Source organism: Capra hircus, chromosome 3, assembly GCF_001704415.2.
Source record: "Capra hircus breed San Clemente chromosome 3, ASM170441v1, whole genome shotgun sequence".
NCBI classification, from domain to species: Eukaryota; Metazoa; Chordata; class Mammalia; order Artiodactyla; family Bovidae; genus Capra; species Capra hircus.
The window spans coordinates 18,355,938-18,379,195 of NC_030810.1; the positions used below are offsets into that span (position 1 = coordinate 18,355,938).

The 23,258-nt window shown below is 44.4% G+C and overlaps 1 protein-coding gene across 5 annotated transcripts in view; it reads left to right on the plus strand.

The window, feature by feature from the left end:
- Nucleotides 15,210-23,258, plus strand: part of KDM4A (lysine demethylase 4A) — a 40,776-nt gene continuing 32,727 nt past the window's right edge. Inside the window, exons 1-5 of one of the 5 annotated variants that reach the window (XM_005678566.3) lie at nucleotides 15,210-15,321; nucleotides 17,584-17,760; nucleotides 18,392-18,567; nucleotides 20,952-21,066; nucleotides 22,428-22,621. In XM_005678566.3, the coding sequence (XP_005678623.1) occupies nucleotides 17,623-17,760; nucleotides 18,392-18,567; nucleotides 20,952-21,066; nucleotides 22,428-22,621 (623 nt within the window). In that variant the 5' untranslated portion in view covers nucleotides 15,210-15,321; nucleotides 17,584-17,622. Of the gene's footprint in view, nucleotides 15,419-15,542; nucleotides 15,615-17,583; nucleotides 17,761-18,391; nucleotides 18,568-20,419; nucleotides 20,487-20,951; nucleotides 21,067-22,427; nucleotides 22,622-23,258 lie in introns of those variants that run through there. The other 4 variants (XM_018043005.1, XM_005678565.3, XM_005678567.3 and 1 more) reach the window with 4 other exon arrangements.

A 23,258-nucleotide genomic window follows, 5' to 3' on the forward strand; every position in this document is an offset into this window, starting at 1 on the left:
GGCACATTTTCAGGGCAGCCTCTGCAGTTCCTCCCATCTGAGCTCCTACGTGGTCCCAAAGATTTAAATCCAACAAACACATGGTATACATCTATGCTGTGCTATAATAATGCCTGCTAGCATCACGAACCACTTAAATGTGCCAACCACTTTACCTACATTGTTGAGATTTAATTCCTCCAACAGTCTTGTAGAGTAGCTCAGATCAGTATCTCCTTTTGCAGCTGGAGACTAAGATTCAGAGAGGTCAAGCAACTCACCCTTAAGCCACACAGCTACAAGAGAATTTGAATCTAAATTTGAACCCGGATCTGTGTGACTCCAGAGCCTGAATGCTTAAGCGTTATACAAAGCGCAACCTGTGTGGTTTCATATTCCTGAAGTGTACAAAAGTCCGTTCCCTTAGAGGCTTAGCTGTATGTTGGGAAACAGACGTTAGTCACAGAGATCTTAACGCACTTAGGTAATTACAGACTCTCCTAGATACTCTCCAGGAAAAGTGCCTAAAGCAAGGAGAACAACACAGAACCGGCCTGGGAGTCAGAGAGGCTTCTGTGACGAGATGGTCTTTAGTAAACCTAAACACAGAAATGGTATGGACCTAACAGAAGCAGAAGATATTAAGAAGAGATGGCAAGAATACACAGAAGAACTGTACAAAAAAGATCTTCACAACCAAGATATTCACGATGGTGTGATCGCTCATCTAGATCAAGACATCCTGAAATGTGAAGTCAAGTGGGCCTTAGGAAGCATCACTACGAACAAACCTAGTAGAGGTGATGGAATTCCAGTTGAGCTGTTTCAAATCCTGGAAGATGATGCTGTGAAAGTGCTACACTCAATATGCCAGCGAATTTGGAAAACTCAGCAGTGGCCACAAGACTGGAAAAGGTCAGTTTTCATTCCAATTCCAAAGAAAGGCAATGCCAAAGAATGCTCAAACTACCGCACAATTGCACTCATCTCACATGCTAGTAAAGTAATGCTCAAAATTGTCCAAGCCAGGCTTCAGCAATACGTGAACCGCAAACTCCCTGATGTTCAAGCTGGTTTTAGAAAAGGCAGAGGAACCAGAGATCAAATTGCCAACATCCACTGGATCATGGAAAAAGCAAGAGAGTTCCAGAAAAACATCTGTTTCTGCTTTATTGACTACGCCAAAGCCTTTGACTATATGGATCACAATAAACTGTGGAAAATTCTGAAAGAGATGGAAATACCAGACCACCTGACCTGCTTCTTGAGAAATCTGTATGCAGGTCAGGAAGCAACAGTTGGAACTGGACATGGAAAAACAGACTGATTCTAAATAGGAAAAGGACTACATCAAGGCTGTATATTGTCACCCTGCTTATTTAACTTATGTGCAGAGTACATCATGAGAAATGCTGGGCTGGAAGGAGCACAAGCTGGAATCAAGATTACCGGGAGAAATATCAATAACCTCAGCAATGGCAACCCACTCCAGTACTCTTGCCTGGAAAATCCCATGGACAGAGGAGCCCCGTAGGCTGCAGTCCCTGGGGTTGCTGCGAGTCGGACATGACTGAGTAGCTTCGCTTTCACTTTTCACTTTCATGCATTGGAGATGGAAATGGCAACCCACTCCCATGTTCTTGCCTGGAGAATCCCAAGGACGGGGGAGCCTGGTGGGCTGCCATCTATGGGGTCGCACAGAGTTGGACATGACTGAAGCAACTCAGCAGCAGCAGCAGCAGATATGCAGATGACACCACCCTTATGACAGAAAGTGAAGAGGAACTAAAAAGCCTCTTGATGAAAGTGAAAGAGGAGAGTGAAAAAGTTGGCTTAAAGCTCAACATTCAGAAAATGAAGATCATGGCATCTGGTCCCATAACTTCATGGGAAATAGATGGGGAAACAGGGGAAACAGTGTCAGACTTTATCTTTTTGGGCTCCAAAATCACTGCAGATGGTGACTGCAGCCATGAAATTAAAAGACACTTACTTCTTGGAAGAAAAGTTATGACCAACCTGGATAGCATATTCAAAAGCAGAGACATTACTTTGCCAACAAAGGTCCGTCTAGTCAAGGCTATGGTTTTTCCAGTGGTCATGTATGGATGTGAGAGTTGGACTGTGAAGAAGGCTGAGCACTGAAGAATTGATGCTTTTGAACTGTGGTGTTGGAGAAGACTCTTGAGAGTCCCTTGGACTGCAAGAAGATCCAACCAGTCCATTCTAAAGGAGATCAGCCCTGGATGTTCATTGGAAGTACTGATGCTAAAGCTGAAACTCCAATGCTTTGGCCACCTCATGTGAAGAGTTGACTCACTGGAAAAGACTCTGATGCTGGGAGGGATTGGGGGCAGGAGGAGAAGGGGACGTCAGAGGATGAGATGGCTGGATGGCATCACCAACTTGATGGACATGGGTTTGGGTGAACTCTGGGAGTTGGTGATGGACAGGGAAGCCTGGTGCGCTGCAATTCATGGGGTCGCAAAGAGTTGGACATGAATGAGCGACTGAACTGAACTGAACTGAAACCTAAACAGCGTATTAAGAGCAAAGATCTCACTTTACTGACAAAAGTCCATATAGTCAAAGTTATGGTCTTTCCAGTGGTCATGTACAGATGCAAGAGCTGAACCATGAAGAAGGCTGAGCGCTGAAGAATTGATGCTTTTGAACTGTGGTGTTGAAGACTCTTGAGAGTCCCTTGGACAGCAAGGAGATCAAATCAGTCAATCATAAAGGAAATCAACATTGAAAATTCAATACAAGTACTGATGCTGAAGCTGAAGGTCCAGTACTTTGGTCATCTGACAGGAAGAACTGACTCAGTGGAAAAGACCCTGATGCTGGGAAAGATTAAAGGCAAAAGGAGAAGAGGGTGGCAGAGGATGAGATGGTTGCATAGCATCACCTATTCAATGGACATGAACTTGGGCAAACTCTGTGAGATAGTGAGGGACAAGGAGGCCTGGCATGCTGTAGTCCATGAAGTTGCAAAGAGTCAGACAAGACTTAGTGACTGAATAAGAACAGCAGATGTCCTGAGGCAGCAGGGAGGACAGCTCCTTTAAAGAGTGTTTTAGAAAAGCAGAACAAAGGCCTGTATGGCTGGAGCCCAGACAGCAAGGGACAGTGTGGCAGGATGGGCTGGAGAGTGGCCAGCTGCCAAATCACTTAGGGCCTGGTAGGCCATGGCAAGGGGCTTGGAGTTCATGGTGAAGGCACAGCGAGCTTTTAAAAGGTTCTCAATAGAGTTGTGCATTCAGATTTGCTTTTTAGAAAGATCACCCTGACTGTTGTGTGGAGAACAGACTGAAAGGGGCAATGGTTGCAGGGGTCCAGGAGAGATGTGATATGGCTTCAAATGGGACGGTAGTGCCAGGGAGGCAAGAGGAATAGGGTTCAGGACAGAGTTTCGAAAGTAAGATCAATAGGATTGGATGTGGGCTGCAAGAGGGAAGAATCAACACAGACTCTGTACACCTGGATAGAGACTGGTGCTTTTACTGAAATGCTCAAGAATGAGGGAGGAGTAGGTTTAGAGGAGAATCAAGAGTTTGCTTTTGCCGAGTTTGAGGTGCCTGCAAATGTCCAAGTAGTGGGATAGAGTCAGTCTATCTTTATATCCCCAGAGTCAGCACAAATAAGTGTTAGTTGCTCAGTTCTGTCTAATTCTTTGTGACCCCATGGACTCTAGCCCGTCAGGCTCTTCCGTCCTTCAGATTTTCTAGGCAAGAATACTGGAGTGGGTTGCCATTTCCTTCTCCAAGCACAACATAGGTCCTATTTAAAATATCTTTAAATAAAAGAATGCACTAGAATTCCCTGGTAGTCCAGTGGTCAGGACTCCAAGCTTCCACTTGCCAAGGGCCTGGGGTTGAATCCCTGGCTGGGGCACTGAGACCCCACAAGCTGCTTGGCCAAAAAACAACAACAACAGGGAATGTAAATGGGTTGAATTTGAGTCAAGTCTTGAAGAATGGAGGGGATTTGGATTTGAGATGAAGATATTTTGGTGCCTGAGATAAAGATGGTACAAAATAAACAGAAAACAAGCCAAGTAGAAGAGCTGGTGGAAGCAAGGGAGAAAGGAGTGAATGTGATGTAGAGGGGCCCCACAGGGCGCCTCCTATTGTGCTTCTGTGCCTTTGCTGGAATGCTGAGCCACCCTCTGCTGGGCAGGAAGGTGAATCAGAGCCAGAAAGAAACTATCTGTTTCTGTTAAATGTAGAGATCCAGGGTGTATTTGCAGGTATGTGTGTCTGCCTCAGAGCACTTTTATATTTGTATTTTTATATTTTGTAGGCTGGGAGGCACTGGTCTTTCCAACTGACTTTGTCTGCAAGGCTGAATTGAGCCTGAATTCTCCTTCTCTGTACCTAGACTGACCTGGCTGCAGAAGCTCCCCTCAGTTATCCAAGCTGAATAGGTCAGGTTGTGTCAATGTGTTTCTGTTGCTTATAGATCATGGCTTCTTTCCTGGGCATCTAGTTGTCAGGCCCTTTGCCCAAAGCTCCTGAGAAAGATGTTTACATTCATCAGCTTAGTCCATAGGCAAAGATTGGAATGCTACTGACTCAGAGGTGAAAGTCAAAGGCATCATTAACATACAAACGTAGTCCTTCCTGGTCCTTTACTCATTCAGTTCATCATTCACTCTTCTTTTTCACAAATATCCTCAGGCTCAGTGTTTGTTTCAGGCCACTTAACTTCAAGCTGAGCTATTTCAAATCATAAAAGGCGATGCTGTTCAAGTGCTACACTGAATATGCCAGCAAATCTGAAAAACTCAGCAGTGGCCGCAGGACTGGAAGAGGTCAATTTCCATTCCAATCCCAAAGAAGGGCAATGACAAAGAATGTTCAGACTACCACACAATTGTCCTCATCTCACATGCTAGCAAGGTAATGTTCAAAATCCTTCAAGCTAGGCTTCAACTGTATGTGAACCAAGAACTGCCAGATGTACAAGCTGGGTTTAGAAAAGACAGAGGAAGCAGATCAAGCTGCCGACATCTGCTGCATGGGAATTCCAGAAAAGCATCTATTTCTGCTTCATTGACTATGCTAAAGCCTTTGACTATGTGGATCACAACAAACTGTAGAAAATTCTTAAATAGGAATACCGGACCACTTTACCTGCCCCCTGAGAAATCTGTATACAGGTCAAGAAGCAACAGTTAGAACCAGACATGAAACAATGGACTGGTCCCAAACGGGGAAAGGAGTACGTCAAGGCTGTATATTGTCACCCTGCTTATTTACATCATGTGTAATGCAGGGCTGGATGAAGCACAAGCTGGAACCAAGATTGCCAGGAGAAATATCAATAACCTCAGATATGCAGATGACACCACTCTCATGACAGGAAACAAGAGGAACTAAACAGCCTCTTGATGAAAGTGAAAGAGGAGAGTGAAAAAGCTAGCTTAAAACTCAGTATCAAAAACACAAAGATCATGGCATATGGTCCCATCACTTTATGGCAGATAGATGGGGAAACAATGGAAACAGTGACAGACTTTATTTTCTTGGGCTCCAAAATCACTGCTGACAGTGACTGAAGCCATGAAATGAAAAGATGCTCCTTGGAAGAAAAGCTATGACAAAACTAGACAGCATATTAAAAAGTAGAGACATCACTTTGCCAACAAAGGTCTGTCTAGTCAAAGCTATGGTTTGTTTTTTTTTTTTTTAGTTTTTTATTTTTTAAATCTTAAAATCTTTAATTCTTACATGCATTCCCAAACATGAACCCCTCTCCCACCTCCCTCCCCATAAAAAGCTATGGTTTTTCCAGTAGTCATGTACGGATATGAGAGTTGGACTATAAAGAAAGCTGAGCACCGAAGAATTGATGTTTTTGAACTGTAGTGCTGGAGAAGACTCTTGAGAGTCCCTTGGACTGCAAGGAGATCAAACCAGTCAATCCTAAAGGAAATCAATCCTGAATATTCACTGGAAGGACTGATGCTGAAGCTGAAGCCCCAGTAATTTGGCTACTTGATGTGAAGAGCCAATTCACTGGTAAAGAGCTTGATGCTGAGAAAGACTGAAGGCAGGAGGAGAAGGGAACGACAGAGGATGAGATGGTTGGATGGCATCATCGACTCAATGGACGTGACTTTGAGAAAGCTCTGGGAGATAGTGGAGGACAGGGAATGCAGTATATGGGGTTACAAAGAGTCGGACATGACGAAGTGACTGAACAGCAACCTCCCTGCCTTCCAGCTTCCTCAGCTATAACATGGGGATGGTGAGACTTCCCCAGTCCTTAAAGCTTCACCTTCCAATGCAAGGTGTGCAGGTCAGGGTGCTAAGATCTCAAGTGCCTCAGGACCAAAAAACTAGAAGGTAAACAACAGAAACAATATTGTAACACATTCAATAGACTTTAAAAAGAGCCCACCTAAAAGGCAGTGGGGGAAGGACAGGACGGGATGAACTGGGAGAGTAGCACCGAAACATACACATTATCTTATGTAAAATAGATGGCCAGTGGGAATTTGCTGCATGACACAGGCTTAAGAACCTGCCTGCAATTCAGGAGGCCCAGGTTCAATCCCTGAGTCAGGAAGACCTTGAAGAAGGGAATGGTTACCCACTCAGCATTCTTGCCTGGAGAATTCCACAGACAGAGGAGCCTGGCAGGCACAGTCCATGGGGTCACAAAGAGTCGGATGGGGCTGAGTGACTAACACTTTCACAGGGAGCTCAAACCTTGTGATCTGTGACAACCTTGAGGGGTGGGTTGGCGTGGGAGGGAGGCTCCAGAGGGAGGGGACGTATGTATACCTATGGCTGATTCATGTTAGTATATGGCAGAAACCAACACAATATTGTAAAGCAATTATCCTCCAATTAAAAATAAATGAACATTTTTAAAACGGTCCGCACAAAGAAGTCTAAAAAAATAAAATGGGGATGGTAATAATGACTTATTCAAAAATTCATTCTGAGGATAAAATCCCAGACTTCCTTTGGTGATCCAGTGACGAAGAATCCACCTGCCAATGCAGGTGTCAGGGAAGATTCCACGTGCGGCAGAGCAGCTAAACCCACGTGCTGTGTGTGCATGCTGTGTGCTCAGTCATGTCTGATTCTGAGTGGCCCCATGGACTGCCAGGCTCCTCTCTCCGTCGGATTTCCCAAGCAAGAATGCTGGAGTGGGTTGCCATTTCCTACTCCAGGGAATCTTCCTGACTCAGGGATCGAATGTGAGTCTCTCTCATCCCCTGCTTTGGCAGGTGGATTCTTTACCACTGTACACCTGGGAAGCCTGTAGGCCACAGCTATTGAGCTTGTGCCTTAGAGCCTGAGCGCCACAACTCCTGAAGCCCCTGCATCCTACGGCCTGTGCCCTGCAACAAGAGAAGCCACCACGGTGAAAATCCCGTGCACTGCAACGAAGAGTAGCCACTGCTTGCCACAACTAGAGAAGGCCTGTGTGCAGCGACAAAGGCCCAGTGCAACCAAAAATGTTTTTAGAAAGTGAAAAATTCAGAAATATCATTTGACCCAATATCATATTTAGTGAGCACACGCGAAGAGCCAGGGCATGTCCTAAGTGCTGAGGATCTTGGTAAACAAAACACAGATCCCTGCCCCCATGGTGGCAGGTATTCTAATGGGGAGAGTTGAGCAACAGAAAGATAAATAAAGCATGTAGTGGTGGTCCCAGAAGGCTTCACTGAGGAGGTGATATGTCAGCAAGGCCCGAAAGAAGGTGAGGGAACAAGCCATTCGGATTTGAGGGGATACGGAACTGGAACAGTGAAGCAGGGAGGGGATGACACAGAGCTGAGGGTGGGGGGAGCCTGTAGGCCATTATGAGGACTTGGCTTCCCTCCAGAATTAGATGAGAAGTCATCATTCCCTCCAGAATTAGATGAGAAGTCATTTGATGGTTTTAAGAGGAGTAACTTGATCTGGCATCTAGTATTAAAGAACCACTCTGCCTGCTGTGTTGAGCAGACTGCAAGGGGCCTGGTAGAAGCAAGAATTATGCTGATCAGGCTACAGATGATGGTGGCTTGGATCAGCTGGTCACAATGGAGGTGGAGGAAAGTGCTGGGTTATGGATAAATTTTGGAGGCAGAACAGAACTAAATAAATGTTAGTGTCAATGCACCAAAAGCACAATTCATACAAGAAAAAATTGATAAATGAGACTTCACCAAAATTAATAACTCTTTTGCTTCAAAAGACACTATTAAAATGAAGACAGGGAAACTCCCTGGCAGTCCAGTGGTTAGGATCCACACTCTCACTGCTGAGGGCACAGGTTCAAATCCCTGTTTGGGGAACTAAGGTCCCACATGCTCTGCAGCACAGCCAAAAAATGGAAGAAAGAAAAAAAGTCACAGAGTGAAACAAAATACTTATAAAGCATATATCTGATAAAAAGACTTGTATCTAAAATATATAAAGAACTCTTACAACTCAGTATTAAGACAAACAACCCAGTTTAAAAATGAGCAAAATATTTGAATAGACATTTCACCAAAGAAGATATGTTAATGGCCAATAAGCAAATAAAAAGATACTCAAAATTATTTGTCATCAAGAAAACACAAATTAAAATCTCAATGAGGGAATTTCCTGGTGGTCAAGTGATTAGAACTCAGCACTTCCACTGCCAGGGGCCCAGATTCAATCCTAGTCAGGGAACTAAGATCTTGCAAGGAGAGCTGCGTGGCCTAGAAGTAAATTTTAAAATTAAATTAAAAAAAAAAAGCCTCAGTGAGATACCACTTTATATCCACTGCTACTGCTGCTGCTAAGTTGCTTCAGTCGTGTCCAACTCTGTGCGACCCCATAGACAGCAGCCCATCAGGCTCCCCCGTCCCTGGGATTCTCTAGGCAAGAACACAGGAGTGGGTTGCTATTTCCTTCTCCAATGTGTGAAAGTGAAAAGTGAAAGTGAGGTCGCTCAGCCGTGTCTGACTCCTAGTGATCCCATGGACTGCAGCCCACCAGGCTCCTCTGTCCATGGGAGTTTCCAGGCAAGAGTACTGGAGTGGGGTGCCATTGCCTTCTCCGTTATATCCACTAGAGTGGCTATAATAAAAAAAACAGTAACAAACATTGGCAAGGATGTGGAGAAATGTGAAGAGAGTAATGAGAATGTGAAATGGTACAGTCGCTTTGGAAAACAGTTTGGGAATTTCTTAAAAAGATAACCATAAATTTACCATAAGACACAGAAATCCCACTCCTAGTTATCTATCTCTAGTTCCAAATCAGAAAAGGAGTATATCAAGGCTGTATATCGTCACCCTGCTTATTTAACTTATATGCAGAGTACATCATGAGAAATGCTGGACTGGATGAAGCACAAACTGGAATAAACTTACCATAAGACACAGAGATCCCACTCCTAATTATCTATCTCTGGCTTCAAATCAGGAAATAAGTATGTTGAGGCTATATATTGTGACCCTGCTTATTTAACGTATATGCAGAATGCATCATGAGAAATGCTGGGCTGAATGAAGCACAAGCTGGAACCAAGATTGCCAGGAGAAATATCAATAACCTCAGATATACAGATGACACCACCCTCATGGCAGAAAGTGAAGAGGAACTAAAGAGCCTCTTAATGAAAGTGAAAGAGGAGAGTGAAAAAGTTGGCTTAAAACTCAACATACAGAAAGCTAAGATCATGGCATCTGGTCCCATCACTTCATGGCAGATAGATGGGGAAACAATGGAAACAGTGAGAGACTTTATTTTGGGGGGCTCCAAAATCACTACACATGGTGACTGCAGTTATGAAATTAAAAGATGCTTACTCCTTGGAAGAAAAGCTATGACCAACCTAGATAGCGTATTAAAAAGGAGAGACATTACTTTGCCAACAAATGTCCATCTAGTCAAAGCTATTGTTTTCCCAGTAGTCATGTATGGATGTGAGAGCTGGACTATAAAGAAAGCTGAGCACCGAAGAATCGATGCTTTTGAACTGTGATGTTGGAGGAGACTCTTCAGAGTCTCTTGGACAGCAAGGAGATCCAACCAGTCAGTCCTAAAGGAAATCAATCCTGAATATTCACTGGAAGGACTGATGTTGAAGCTGAAACTCCAATACTTTGGCCACCTGATTCGAAGAACTGACTCATTTGAAAAGACCCTGATGCTGGGAAAGATTGAAGGCAGGAGGGTAAGGGAACAACAGAGGATGAGATGGTTGGATGGCATCACTGAGTCAATGGACATGAGTTTGAGTAAACTCCGGGAGTTGGATAGGGAGGCCTGGCATGCTGCAGTCTATGGGGTGGCAAAGAGTTGGACACGACTGAGTGACTAAACTGAGCTGAATTATCTATCCAAGTGAAAACATCCATTCACATGAAAACTCATACATAAATGTTGACAGAATCCCTATTCATAGTTGCCAAAAAGTGGGAAACAACCCAAATGTCAATCAATACCAAAGGATACTATTCAATACTAAAAAGAAATGCAATACTGATAGATGCTATGGCATGGATGACTCTCAAAAAAATTAATGCTAAAAGTCAGACACAAAAGACCATTCACTGTATGGTTCTATTTGCTTGAAATGTCCAGAAAAAGCAGTTCTATATAGATAGGAAGTTGGAGTTCCCCAGGAGAGTTGCCTGGGGTTGGGAGTGGGGATTGAGAGTGATTATAACTGGACATGAGGGATCTTATTGAGGTGGCAGATTTTACTGAGGTGATGGAAATATTCTGAAATGGAATTGGTTGATAGTTATGCAGTTACTATCAACTACTACAACTATGAGTTACTGCAGTCAATGAAGCAGATGTTTTTCTGGAATGCCCTGCTTTTTCTATGATCCAATTTTGAGCATTACCTTGCTAGTATGTGAGATGAGTACAATTGTATGGTAGTTTGATCATTCTTTGTCATTGCCATTCTTTGGGATTGGAATGAAAACTGACCTTTTCCGGTCCTGTGGACAATGCTGAGTTTTCCAAATTTGCTGGCATGTTGAGTGCAGCACTTTCACAGCATCATCTTTTAGAATTTGAAACAGCCCAGCTGGAATTCTATCACCTCCACTTGTTTTGTTCATAGTAATGCTTCCTAAGGCCCACTTGACTTTGCACTCCAGGATGTCTGGCTCTAGGTGAGTGATCACACCATCTTGGTTATTTGGGTCATTAAGACCCTTTTTGTATAGTTCTCTGTATTCTTGCCATCTCTTCTTATTCTCTCCTGCTTCTGGTAGGTCCTTACCATTTCTGTCTTTTATTGTGCCCATTTTGGGGTGAAATAGTCCCTTAGTATCTCCAATATTCTTGACGAGATCTCTAGTCTTTCTGATTCTACTGTTTCCCTCTATTTCTTTGCATTGATCACTTCAGAAGGCTTTCTTTTCTCCCCTTTGCTAGATTGTAAACACCACAAAAGCAGCTAAAGGTTTGTCCCCCTTGTTACTGGTAGGTGGAAAGATTCTGAGAGACTTTTTGCTGGATCTGATAGGAGTAACAGGTGCTGCTGATACTCTCTCTTTCCTCCATATCCCTATGAATAGGGGCAGGATGTCTGGAGCTTCAGTAATCACTTCACAGCTATGAAGTGCATACATGAAGGTCAAAGCCAAGTTGTGAAGTATGATGGAGAAAGATGAAAGGAGACAGTGTCTTTGCTGACTCTCTGGAACACTGAACCAACGCCAATAAATGCCCCTCTTCCCTTCAAACTTTTTATTACATTTGGGAGAAATAATTTGGTTTAAGTTACTGTCGCTAGGGTTTTGTATTTCTGGCAACAGAACACATTCCTAAATGATACCACCGATAAGACCCAAGTGATCCTCTTGAGATTTCTGTCTCATGGAAGACAATGGGCATGTAAACAAATCTAGGCACTTGTAAAGCACTTGCTTTGTGAACTCTGTGTGGGTAAAGTGATGGACTGCATCAAGGAATCCCTAGTTGCAGACTGGTTTCTGGCTTTTTTTTTTTTTTTTTTTTGGGGGGGGGGGAAGTGATTGCATGGATGGCTGCCTCACTGAGATAGGAGTCCTAGGAGGTGGAGCTCATTTGTGGAGTGAATAGATTAGTTCTTTATTGGGCATATGGGTTTTATACACCTGTAGCTACCCAGGTGGTGGAGGGGGTGGTGTCTGGAAATAGGAGGATATATGGATCTGAACTCAGGGGAGACTTTATTGGAATATAGAATGTATATCAGTGTGCACTCAGTGTGCACATATGAGTGAAGCCTGAGAGTGAAAGTGCATCAAGCTCTTGTTTCAGGCTTTATGCTAAGTGCTTTGTATCATCACCACCACCATCATCTTCCACCATCACAACATTTACTGAGCACTGAATACCTACAGCTTGACTTCTAAGTGCTCTGCCTGCAATATCTCATCCAGTTCTCACAACCAAGAAAGGGAAGTGCTATTCCAATTTTGGCTATAACTAAGGATTAGAGAAATTAAGTAACTTGCTCTAGGTCATAATGCTAGAGCTGTAAAACACCTAAGTGGGTTTGTAGAATAAGAAAAGAAAGAAAGAAAAGAAAGTGAAGTTGCTTAGTCGTGTCCCACTCTTTGTGACTCCATGGACTGCAGCCTACCGAACTCCTCTATCCATGGGATTTTCCAGGCAAGAGTACTGGAGTGGGTTGCCATTTCCTTCTCCAGAAAGTGAAAGTGAAGTTGCTCAGTCGTATCCGACTCTTCGTGACCCTGTGGACTGTACCCCACCAGGCTCCTCCATCCATGGGATTCTCCAGGCAAGAATACTGGAGTGGGTTGCCATTTCCTCCTCCAGGGGATCTTCCCAACCCAGGGATCAAATCGAGGTCTCCTGCGTTGCAGGCAGACGCTTTAACCTCTGAGCCACCAGGGAAGCAAGAATATTGGAGTGGGTTGCCATTTCCTTCTCCAGAGGATCTTCCCAACCCAGGGATTGAACCCGGGTCTCCCGCATTTTAGGTAGACACTTTACCATCAGAATCACCAGGGAAGTCCTCTGGTGTAGAATGAGAGAAGAGGACAAAGGTCAGAGAGCCATGAAGACTTCAACATTTTTTTTCTTTTAAAAAATAATTTGCTTTAAAAAATTAATTTTGTAATTTAATTTTAAAAATTAACATATCGTATACATGGAATGTTATGCATAACTTATAAGTGTATATAGCTCAAAGCAATGTGAACACACCACTGTAATAACCACCTTGCAGATGGAGAAAACAGAATATTACTAACACCACAGAAGCATTCCTTATGCTAACCGCCATCATTCCCTGTTCCCACCCAAAGTTAAACCCAACTTGGTCTTCTTTCACTATAGATTAGTTTGCTTCAGATGTGCACATTTAAGGGGCGAGAAAGGAAAGATGAGTGTAAAAGGGCGACTAAGATAAACTGGTCAGAGATACAGGAAGATGAAAGAGAAAGGGATTGGAAGTTCCACCTATCATGCTTGCAGACCAAGGGAAAGCTAGTGATACAAAGTAACAGCAATCCTGGAAAATCCTTTTTGGCCTCAGTGGGAAATGTTACAAGATTAAATTCCTGGAGTAGTTGGTAGTAAAGTGGTGCTAGTAACTGTATCCATGCCCAAGACAGCCAGTCAGTGAAGCAAGCACCTGTTTGAAGGCAACACTGAGGAGAGTGGTGGGTGATTTTCCTTGTTATGTATACTCCAGGTTGGATTCTTCAGACTATTAGCAATTTTCTGAGCTAACCAATGTAATCTGTTACCTAACACAGTAGGTCAAGAGAGAAAACCTTTATAACTGTTGTGAAAGGCTATTGGCTGCTTACTCAAAAGTCATTTCCTTGTCTTTTTTTTGACAAATAACTCTGCTTTTTTAGGGAGAGGGTGGGGTTGGGGGGAGGACATAACCAGCCCCAGGGTGTGTGTGCGCGTGTGTTAGTTGCTTAGTCGTGTCCGGCTCTTTGCAACCCCATAGACCTCCTCCGTCCACAGGATCCTCCAGGCGAGATCACTGGAGTGGGTTGCCATTTCCTTCTCCAAAAGGAACTATAGAAAGAAAGAAAGTGAAGTCGTTCAGTCGCCTCTCAGTCTTTGCGACCCGGTGGACCGCAGCCCATTTTCCAGGCAAGAGTACTGGAGTGGGTTGCCATCTCCTTCTCCACAGCCCCAGGGTATAAATCACAATTGCTCCACGTCCATTCCATTCTACCAAATACCGTCCTTTTTGCCAACAAATATTAACTCTCATCTTTACAATAATCCTGCAAGGCAGATATTACCTTTTCCTTTTTAGTGATGCGAAAACCCAATCTCAGAGGAGCGAGTAGTTTGAACACTGATCTGACTTCACAGCTCTTTTCAGCGCATCACAGACCTACTCATCTGGAGCAATTTTGAACATCTTAATAACTCAGGTTGAGAGTATTCTTTTCCTATGTGACTTATCAGAGTGTCCTAGCTGCTTCCTCGTCCATCACCCCTGACAATGTGGGTCTCTTTAGGGCGACTCACGACCCCTCAGGGACAGTTCCTAATGATTTCCAGGAATCCTCCTCATCCTCCACAATTGTGTCTAATGACTTCCAGCATCTTCTCCCTCCTCCCCAAGAGCTACTCTTAATGACCCCCAAATCTCTGTTCACTGAGGAACAGCTTTTTAATGACCCTAAGGACATTTGCCCTCAAAACTTGTCCTAATGACCCTCAGAGCTCCCTTCCCCTTAGGAATTGCTCCTTTCAAGAAATGTCCCGGTTTGCCGGCAAGTGAGGGAGTTCCAAAGACCCCTGATTCGCGTTTTAAAAACCGAGACAGCGCTGCGCAAACTGGGACAGGTTGGTCACCGAATCGGGCATTCTTTGACCTCAGAAGCTACCCCTAAGGGTCCGGAGCGCACTTTCACTTTAGGTAAGGGTTCTACTCACCCCTCAAAAGACTGTACCCACCCTTTAGAAACATCCTACAACGGCCTCATTAGCGCCTTTGCTCTGGCCAACGATCCCATTTCTAGGCACTCAACTAACTGTCTTAAGTCCAGACTAGCCACGGGCAGCCAGAAGCCCGCCTTCGATTGGCCGGCTCTGCGATTCAGCCGATGTGCTCAGTGGCCGCAGTCCCGGGTGGTACTACTTTTCCTCCTGGCAACAGCCCGAGTCGACGCTCATAGGCTGAGCAGATTGATACGCCTGGACTTCGGGGCGGCCTCACAGCGCTTCATTGGCGGGTTGAAGCTGATGGCGGCCCCCGGATTGGTTGACTTTGTGGAGAGCTGTGCGGCTGCGCAGAGGCCGACTTTAGAGGAGGCGGAGTCTCGTCCTTCGCCGGCTGGAAAAGCAGGGTGATCGGCTAGTGGCGACAGTAGAAGTCGAGCCTTAGCCCTTTCGGGGCAGTGGGCTTTAAGTAAGAACTACAGGGTTTTTGACTCCTTTAGATTTGTTGCTTCTGTAGCCTTGACCGTGATCGCCGGTGGGGGAGGGGCGGAAAGCGGCCTTCTGCGGTGAGTGATAGGCATAGCTTTCGACCAATGGAAGCAGGAGCTTCTAAAATGAGCCCTGAGATTCGCCCTTTCCAATCTCTTTTGGCCAATGGGCGTCGGGAAGGGTGGGCGGGTCTGCTGGGCCTTATTTTCTCTTCCTGCGGCCCGGCCTCACTCGCCTAGGCGGCGGGGCCGGGAGGGCCCGGACGTCTACGCGGTGAGCCTCGGAAACCGTGGGAGCGCGGGGGCTACCTTGGGAGCGATCCCTGCGGGATCCGATGCGAGGGGAGGGAGCGGGAGTTTGAGATAGTTAGTAATAGCTGCCTTTACTGAGTTGATAAGTACCAGGCCTAGTGCTTAGCGTTTCGCTTGCATCATCTGAGTTAATCACAGCAACCCTGCGGGGCAAGGAGGTTGGGATCCCCATTTTACAGGAGGAGTAACTGAGACTCGGGCAATTTACACAGCCAGGGTCACACAGCTAGTAAATGGCAGAGACTAGATCTGTGTTCAGAGTTTTAATTCTGAGGCTGTGCTCTTTTAAACCACAAGGCTTTGTTGCTGAGTGGGGGAAGGAAGGTGTCAAGGAACAGGAGCTTTCCCGAGGGAATAGATTGAGGGAAGGGGATCCTAGAGTAGAAGAAAGGGAATGAGCAGATGATGTAAGAGCAAGGCACTCAGTTGTTCAGCAGTTACCGAGTGTGTACTCTTGTGTCGTGCATTGTTCTAGGTTTTGGGCATACAAAGATGAATAAGGCCAGAGGCAAATGAAGCCTCTTGTGGGGCTTTGGAGGCTTTGGGATGGGGCCTAACACTATGTTTACACGATTTATATGTTTTTGTAAAATTTGCAAATGTAAGATACTTTGTATTCTTTTCCTAGAAAAGGGGTCTTAAAGATTGCATAAAACTTGAGGTTCCTTTACACTTGGATCTGCCGTTGCAAAGGGCTTAGATTAAGTGGAGATTATGATGTAGGCAGCACAGAGAAATGGAGCACTGGGAATGCATTGCGGGACTTTGGGTAAATTTCCTGGTATGTAAAACAGGGATTACAGTATACCTGCCCTGCAGTTTGTCGAGGTGCATAAAAGCACCAGGCCAGGAACTCACTATAATTGGTAAAATGGAAGCTGGAGAGATGCAGGTACTGGGACTTGTCTTCTCTCCTACTTTAGACAGCTCTGCTCCATGCTGTCTTCTAGTCTTTCACTAGATTGTTGGTATGTTGGAAGAGTTTTCCCCCTTCTGATCTCTCCAGCTCTCAAGGGGAACTCTTGGAGCTGAACTGCCATGATCTTGGGGCCGAGATTTGGGGGAATTGAGTAAAGAAAAGGACGTAAGTTTTTTGCTTCTAAACTGACTGTTTTTAGCTGGTATGCTTGGTTCTTATTCAGTTGAAATAGTCTATTGTGTTACCAGGCAGTGGGGATGCACCCACTTAGCGGAAGGCCTCATCTAAAAACAAAGTAGTATTTATTTCACCTCTAGTCAGTTATGAAGTTTGCCCTGTACTGCCAGTTTATTGCCTGTTTTAATTTTGTTGAGTTCTGGGTACAGTGCAATTGAACTAGTCTCTACCTCGATTTCATGTAACTGCTGAAACTGCATTTAGGTGTAGCTATGAGAACAATTTCATTTAAGGGTTTTAAAAATCATAGCTCTGGCTACTAATACCAGGATGCTTTTTAGCCCTTTAACTTTGTAATCTTGTAGCTAAGTAACTTTTCTTAAGAATCTAGAATCCTGTTTGAAATCTGTGCCTTAGAAGGAAGCCCATAGATAGATTTTTATAAAAAAAAAAATCAGATTGTAGTATGTTAAGCTTAATACTTAGAATTGATTAGCCAAGTATGAACAAGGGAGCAGCTGTAAAGATGGGTGGGGCAGCTGCTTTGTCAGATGGGACCAACAACCAAATAATTAGTTTCCCTTTTTTAGTTGAGCCAATGTCTCCATTAAATGAGGTTTGAATACATGCAGTTTTGATACATCAGAATCATTTAAGCAGAAGCTTTTCTATCCATTTATCTTATTTAAATAACCTGCCCCAGGCAGATTCCAGGTGTGAGGTCTTCTCGGTGCTGCAGACTTTCTTCCTCTTTAACTTTTTCTGCACTGACATTCCCAGCATTCAGTCTTAATTACATTTTGTATAATTTTTTGCTCTTAATGTATGTCTTCAGATTCCTGCCTGACCAAAGTGACCTCAAAAAGGAGAGAAGATGGCTTCTGAATCTGAAACCTTGAATCCCAGTGCTCGGATAATGACCTTCTACCCGACTATGGAGGAGTTCCGAAACTTCAGTCGTTACATTGCTTACATTGAATCCCAAGGAGCTCATCGGGCTGGGCTGGCTAAGGTGAGGGGTGGAGGCCTTTGGGACCAAGGGCGACAGTAAGATTTTTCCTAAATGAAGCCTTGAAGAACAGTTTTACTGAAAGGCAGATGGGGTGGTAGTTGAATATTTGCTGTCCTATTTAAAAGTTAATTCCTTTCGTTGACATCTGAAACATCACTTTTTTAGGTTAGAGGAGAGCTGTTGGGAATCTTTAAAAGGGAGGGAAAGAGCCAGTGTCCCAGGGCCAGCTGCTTCGGTGCTTCCATCTCTTGGTGGAGAGGGTGTTTTCATCAATCCAACTTCTCTCTCGGTTTCCCGCATTCCGCACTCTCATAGTAATTTGGCTTCCCATACGAGCTTTCTGTTAGATTGAAAGAAAATCAACTCTTCAACCTCCTCTCTTGGTGCCCAGAGAATATTCTGAGGCTGAAAATGAATGAATATTCCTTACTTTAGGTCATTGCATCTAGGCAGCTAGTTGGTGGCAGAACTGGATCAGGGCTAGCTTGACAGTGTGACTTTTGCTGTGTTTGAGTGAGCATGGTTAAATCCACGTGACTTTCTAGTAAAATCAGCTGTTGGCCTGCACACTTGGTGGACTCTGATCAGCTTGCCAGGTTTCTGATCTCTTTGTTCCTTGTGTTCCCTACAGGTTGTTCCTCCAAAGGAGTGGAAGCCACGAGCCTCCTATGATGATATTGATGACCTGGTTATTCCCGCCCCCATTCAGCAGCTGGTGACGGGGCAGTCTGGCCTCTTTACTCAGTACAACATACAGAAGAAAGCCATGACTGTGCGAGAGTTCCGCAAGATAGCCAACAGTGATAAGTGAGTGAAGCAGGTTCCTTTTAGCATCTGGACCTTACATTTCGTGGGCAGAGTGGTCTTCAAAACTGCTGCCATCATACTGAAGTCCCCTTTGCTCAGCTTCCACTTTTCTCTGTCTCCTTTGCTGTTCTTTGCACGGAAACATTTCTCTTCTCAGTACACAGTCACAGTCTAAACTCGTCTATGTTTTTACGTAGAGTAATCCCATTGCTTTTCCTTCAAAAGTAGGACTTAATAATTTGCAGTTGCAAAGGGGAAACTTGGAGTTGGTTCAGAGGCGCTTTGGCCAGATGTATCGATAACACCCACTTATCAAAAAGTGGCCTCAGTAAGTTAATCTCTTCCTTCTGGGTCCTTCTGTCTTTAATTATGTCAAACTCATCACTACCTATCTCATTTTTTCTATGACATTAACCGAAGGTGAGTAAACTAACAAGCTGTCCGCTGTTTTCTGTCACTCCATGATCATTGCGACATTCTTGTCTCTGTTGGAAGCATCCTTGTTTAGGTCCACTGTTTTCCATCGTTTTCCTGTGCTATTTTTAATAATTTTGCTCTCATTTGACCTCAGATTTACAGAGAATGAATTGTGCATTCCCCTTGTTGGACTCTGACTAGTCATTCTTACCCTCTTGCTTGAATCTTCTCCTTTCCCTTGTGTCTCTTCATTTTGCGGCTCCATAAGGGATTCTTCCCTCCCCCCACTCCTCGCTTTTTCTCCTGAGTCCTTTTTGGTCCACACACGGCTTGGTTTCAGCCGGTCAGATGCTGTGTGCCTCCGGCTCCGGCTTGGCCGTGGAGGAGCCCCGGGGAGAGCCTCAGCTCGCCAGGCTTCACACTTAGAGTGCTTTGTTATCTCACATCAGGTCTCACTCTCGCTCCATCTGTGCTCTGCCTCTTTTCCTTGGACTTATCACAGTTCTGAATGTGGGCTCCCAGTTTTCTTGGCAGCCTAACTCTTAAAGCATCTCCTTTGCTGGCCAGCCTGCTGTCTAATTAGAGAATCTGTGTAAAAGCCTGTTGAAGCTTGTGCTGTGCTCCGCAGCTGTGAGCCTGTGGCGTCCTTCATGTCTGCTTCCTAGCTCTGCACTGGGCCAGGCACACTGGCTTTGTTTCTCCTGGGGTTGGTCTCATTCAGTCCCCGCCTGCCCACGCCTCAGGTCTTTTAATCTCATCTCATTAACATATAGTAGGCCTTGCCTTTCAGGAAATCTGTTTTTAAATCAGTCAGTCTTGTGTCTTTTCTCTACATCTGAAATACAACCAGTTCTTACCCTTGATTTCTGTCTGCATGATCAGCCAGCTTTAAGAAAACCCAGTAGGTAACAACCTAAATTTATAAAGCAGATCAGTTGGAAGTAGTTATTTGTATTTAAAGGGAACTTGAGAGTTCTAAACTTCATTATTCATTAGGTTGACATCAAAATGTAAGGCAGCATTTAAAGTAAGATTTTTTTTTTTTTACCTCCCAGTTAACCTCATTATCTCCACACAATTTCAGTTTGGTCTTCCATTCCTTATCATATATATATATATTTTTGCTGAGTTATATACTATGTATTTTCAAATACTAGGTTTACACATTACTCTTTAAATTGTGTAATACTTTTTAAGTGGTTTGAATTTTTAAAAAGTTTACTTTGGAATAAGTTCTCAGTATGTGATTTTATTGAGCTAAAGAATATAGATATTTTTAACAGTATTATGTGGAGATATGTATGGATAGGTGTGTGTGTGTGTGTTTGAGCATATGTATATACTTGTATTTCGCTCAGTGGAACATTTGATATGCAAAAATCTGTTTTTATGTTTTTAAGACTATTATATTTTTATTAAACTATTTTGTTTTCAGGCATGCTTATTTGTTGGATGTTAGCCACACTGCATAGGATGGTGGGAATGCAGCAGAGACAATTCAAGTGAGCCCTCTTGGAGACACTTCCTTAGAGTGCAGGGAAGTGACTGCTATTCCAGGGCCTCACCTCTCCATGTGTGGGCGGGTTTTTGGTTGTCTGTGGATACACAGGGATTTGCAGTTGTTGATTCTCACAAGTTTGTAAGCCTGTTTTCCCCCTGGGTGGCCAGGCCACTCCCGAGTGGAGCAGGGAGTAGTTTTAGTAGGGTCTTTTAAAAGAGTGGAGGATAGCATTCTTAAGGAAGATGGGCTTACATCTTGGTGTATGTTACCTTCCTTGGGCCTGGTACCCATAGAAGGGAGGTTGAGGGAGTTAGCGGAACCTTGAAGCCCAAGGTTGTATCTTGTTCCTTTGAAATGTCTTGCTCTCCCTGGAACAGAGGATTGTGTCTTGTGCTATCCATGATGCCTGATGAATTTAGTCTCTTATGAGTGGCTAACCCTTTTTTTTTTTTTCCACTTTTGAAAGGTACTGTACCCCACGCTATAGTGAATTTGAAGAGCTTGAACGGAAATACTGGAAAAATCTCACGTTCAATCCCCCAATCTATGGTGCAGATGTGAATGGCACTCTCTATGAAAAGGTGAAAGTCACTGGAATCTCTATGCAGCGTTTTTGCAGTTTTGTGATTTGATACCATTTTCATCTGCCCAGCATGCAGTAGACACCTAAAAGCTGTTTGTCTGTTTTGTTTTTTTTCCCTTTTTTTTTTTTTTTACTATTTTCTCCATTTGGCTGCATAGGTCTTAGTTGCGTCTCACAAGATCTTCATTCTTGATGGTGGCACGCAGGATCTTTAGTTGCAGCATGTGGGGTCTAGTTCCTTGAACCTGGGTCCCTGCATTAGGAGAACTGACTCTTGACCACTGGATTGCAAGAGAAGTTCCCCTAAAAGCTGTTTTGCTGAATGGGTGTTTGCACAAAAGAGTGGTCCACCGCCAGCTGATGGGTTGTGCTCGCTTAATGGGGTAGTTTTGCATGTGACTGAATTTTATTTCTCCCACTCTACATGTGAATTGGATGATATGGTGTTCTTTGCAAGGGCCATTAGAATAGTCTGTGGGTGGTAGCTCTTATGAGTTCTAGAGAGAGTGGGATCACAGGAAATGAAATGTTGGGGAGGGCAGTGTGGTTTCTGTGGAAAAAAAGATCACTAATATAATGAAAGGGATATATATTTAAGAAAAGAAACATTTAGATTTTGAGAATCTTCCAACAAGATTCTATAGAAAAAGCTGTTTTTTAACGAATTGCATTGGCTTAGGATATAGTGGTTTTGGACAGCCTTACATGTGGTGCAAAAAAGGGCTATTTGGGACCGTTTTAGGATGATTTGAAAAATCTGTAGAGTGTTTCAGGGATTATTACTCAGATTATTGTTTTTGTAAATTATTCGAGGGAAGGCGTTTAAAAAGTGGATTCCGATTTTGCTGTTGACGATCGCTTTTTTGGGTGGTGGGAAGTGAAGCTTGTAGGCATAAATCCTTCACAGGAGGTGGGCTTCTCGATGACCTTTTTAACTCAGGGTAACACTGTAGACTTTTTACTGAAGACACTGCCTGGTGGAAATAAGGGCTAGGCAAGTCACAAATTAGTAAATTCCACGCTTTGTATTTGTTGTAATTGGAGAGGTCTTTTCCTCTTGTGACCTAAGTTTATTTGGGTTCTGTTTAAACTGTTCATCTTGAGTTTAGAACAGGTGGCTGTCACCTCCCTTTCTCCTCTTTGACTTACTAGTGTTCAGTGTCATTTTGCTCTTTGGGGGTATAATGGCATCAATTCCAGTGGCAGCTCTGAACAGCGAGTGAGGGGTGCTGTGGTCTTCATGTCCACACAGTTTCAACAGTATGCCAAATCTTTGTTAAGTGACAGCTCACCTGTGACCTGCTCTGCAGTTGGTGGGTTCAGAGCCTCAGTTTTTATTCAATCTGACATCCTCTGCAGCACGTAGATGAGTGGAATATTGGCCGGCTGAGAACCATCCTGGACTTGGTGGAGAAGGAGAGTGGGATCACCATTGAGGGTGTGAATACCCCGTACCTGTACTTCGGCATGTGGAAGACGTCCTTCGCCTGGCACACCGAAGACATGGACTTGTACAGCATCAATTACCTGCACTTCGGAGAGCCCAAGTCCTGGTAAAGTCGGCCTGCATTTGGCACCGGGGCTGGTCAGCTCTGTGTGCACATGGACCACCTTGGGATGGAGATAAAGTACAGATACTGGTTCAGCAGGGTCGGGGTGGGACTGGCGTGTTACGTTTTCTTCCGACTTTGAAGCAGCGAGGTGCTGTTAGAGCGCTGGGGCTCTCCCTGTCCTTGGCTCTCCCTGCCCTTGGAGCAGCAGGTTTTAGAGGGCAGGGCACCTAGTCCCATCATGTGGAAACGGAAGGTGGCTGAGTCACCGAGAGCCGCGGGGGCTCTCCCAAGCTCTCCCACTGCTGTCTGATTTCTTTTCCTGAACAGGCCTGAGGCATTTCTTAGAGGCAGATTTCCAAGACTGGAGTCGCTCCTTCAGATGATAGAAAGCTTTCTTTTCCTCATGGAAAAAATATTTGGTGAGCAGCAGTGTGTGCCTAACCCACGAGGGGGCGCGTGGTCACTCAGCATCCTGCAGCCGCAGTCTGGCTGGGGAGGCAGATTCGCCCTCTTGTCCGCCTGCTCCCACCCATCCATCTCAGCATGTCAGCGAAGGTGGTGCTTTCAACAGAGCATAGGACCGATGAGGCGCTCACCCTCACACAGATAGGAGACTGATCAAGAGAGAGAAAGAGGG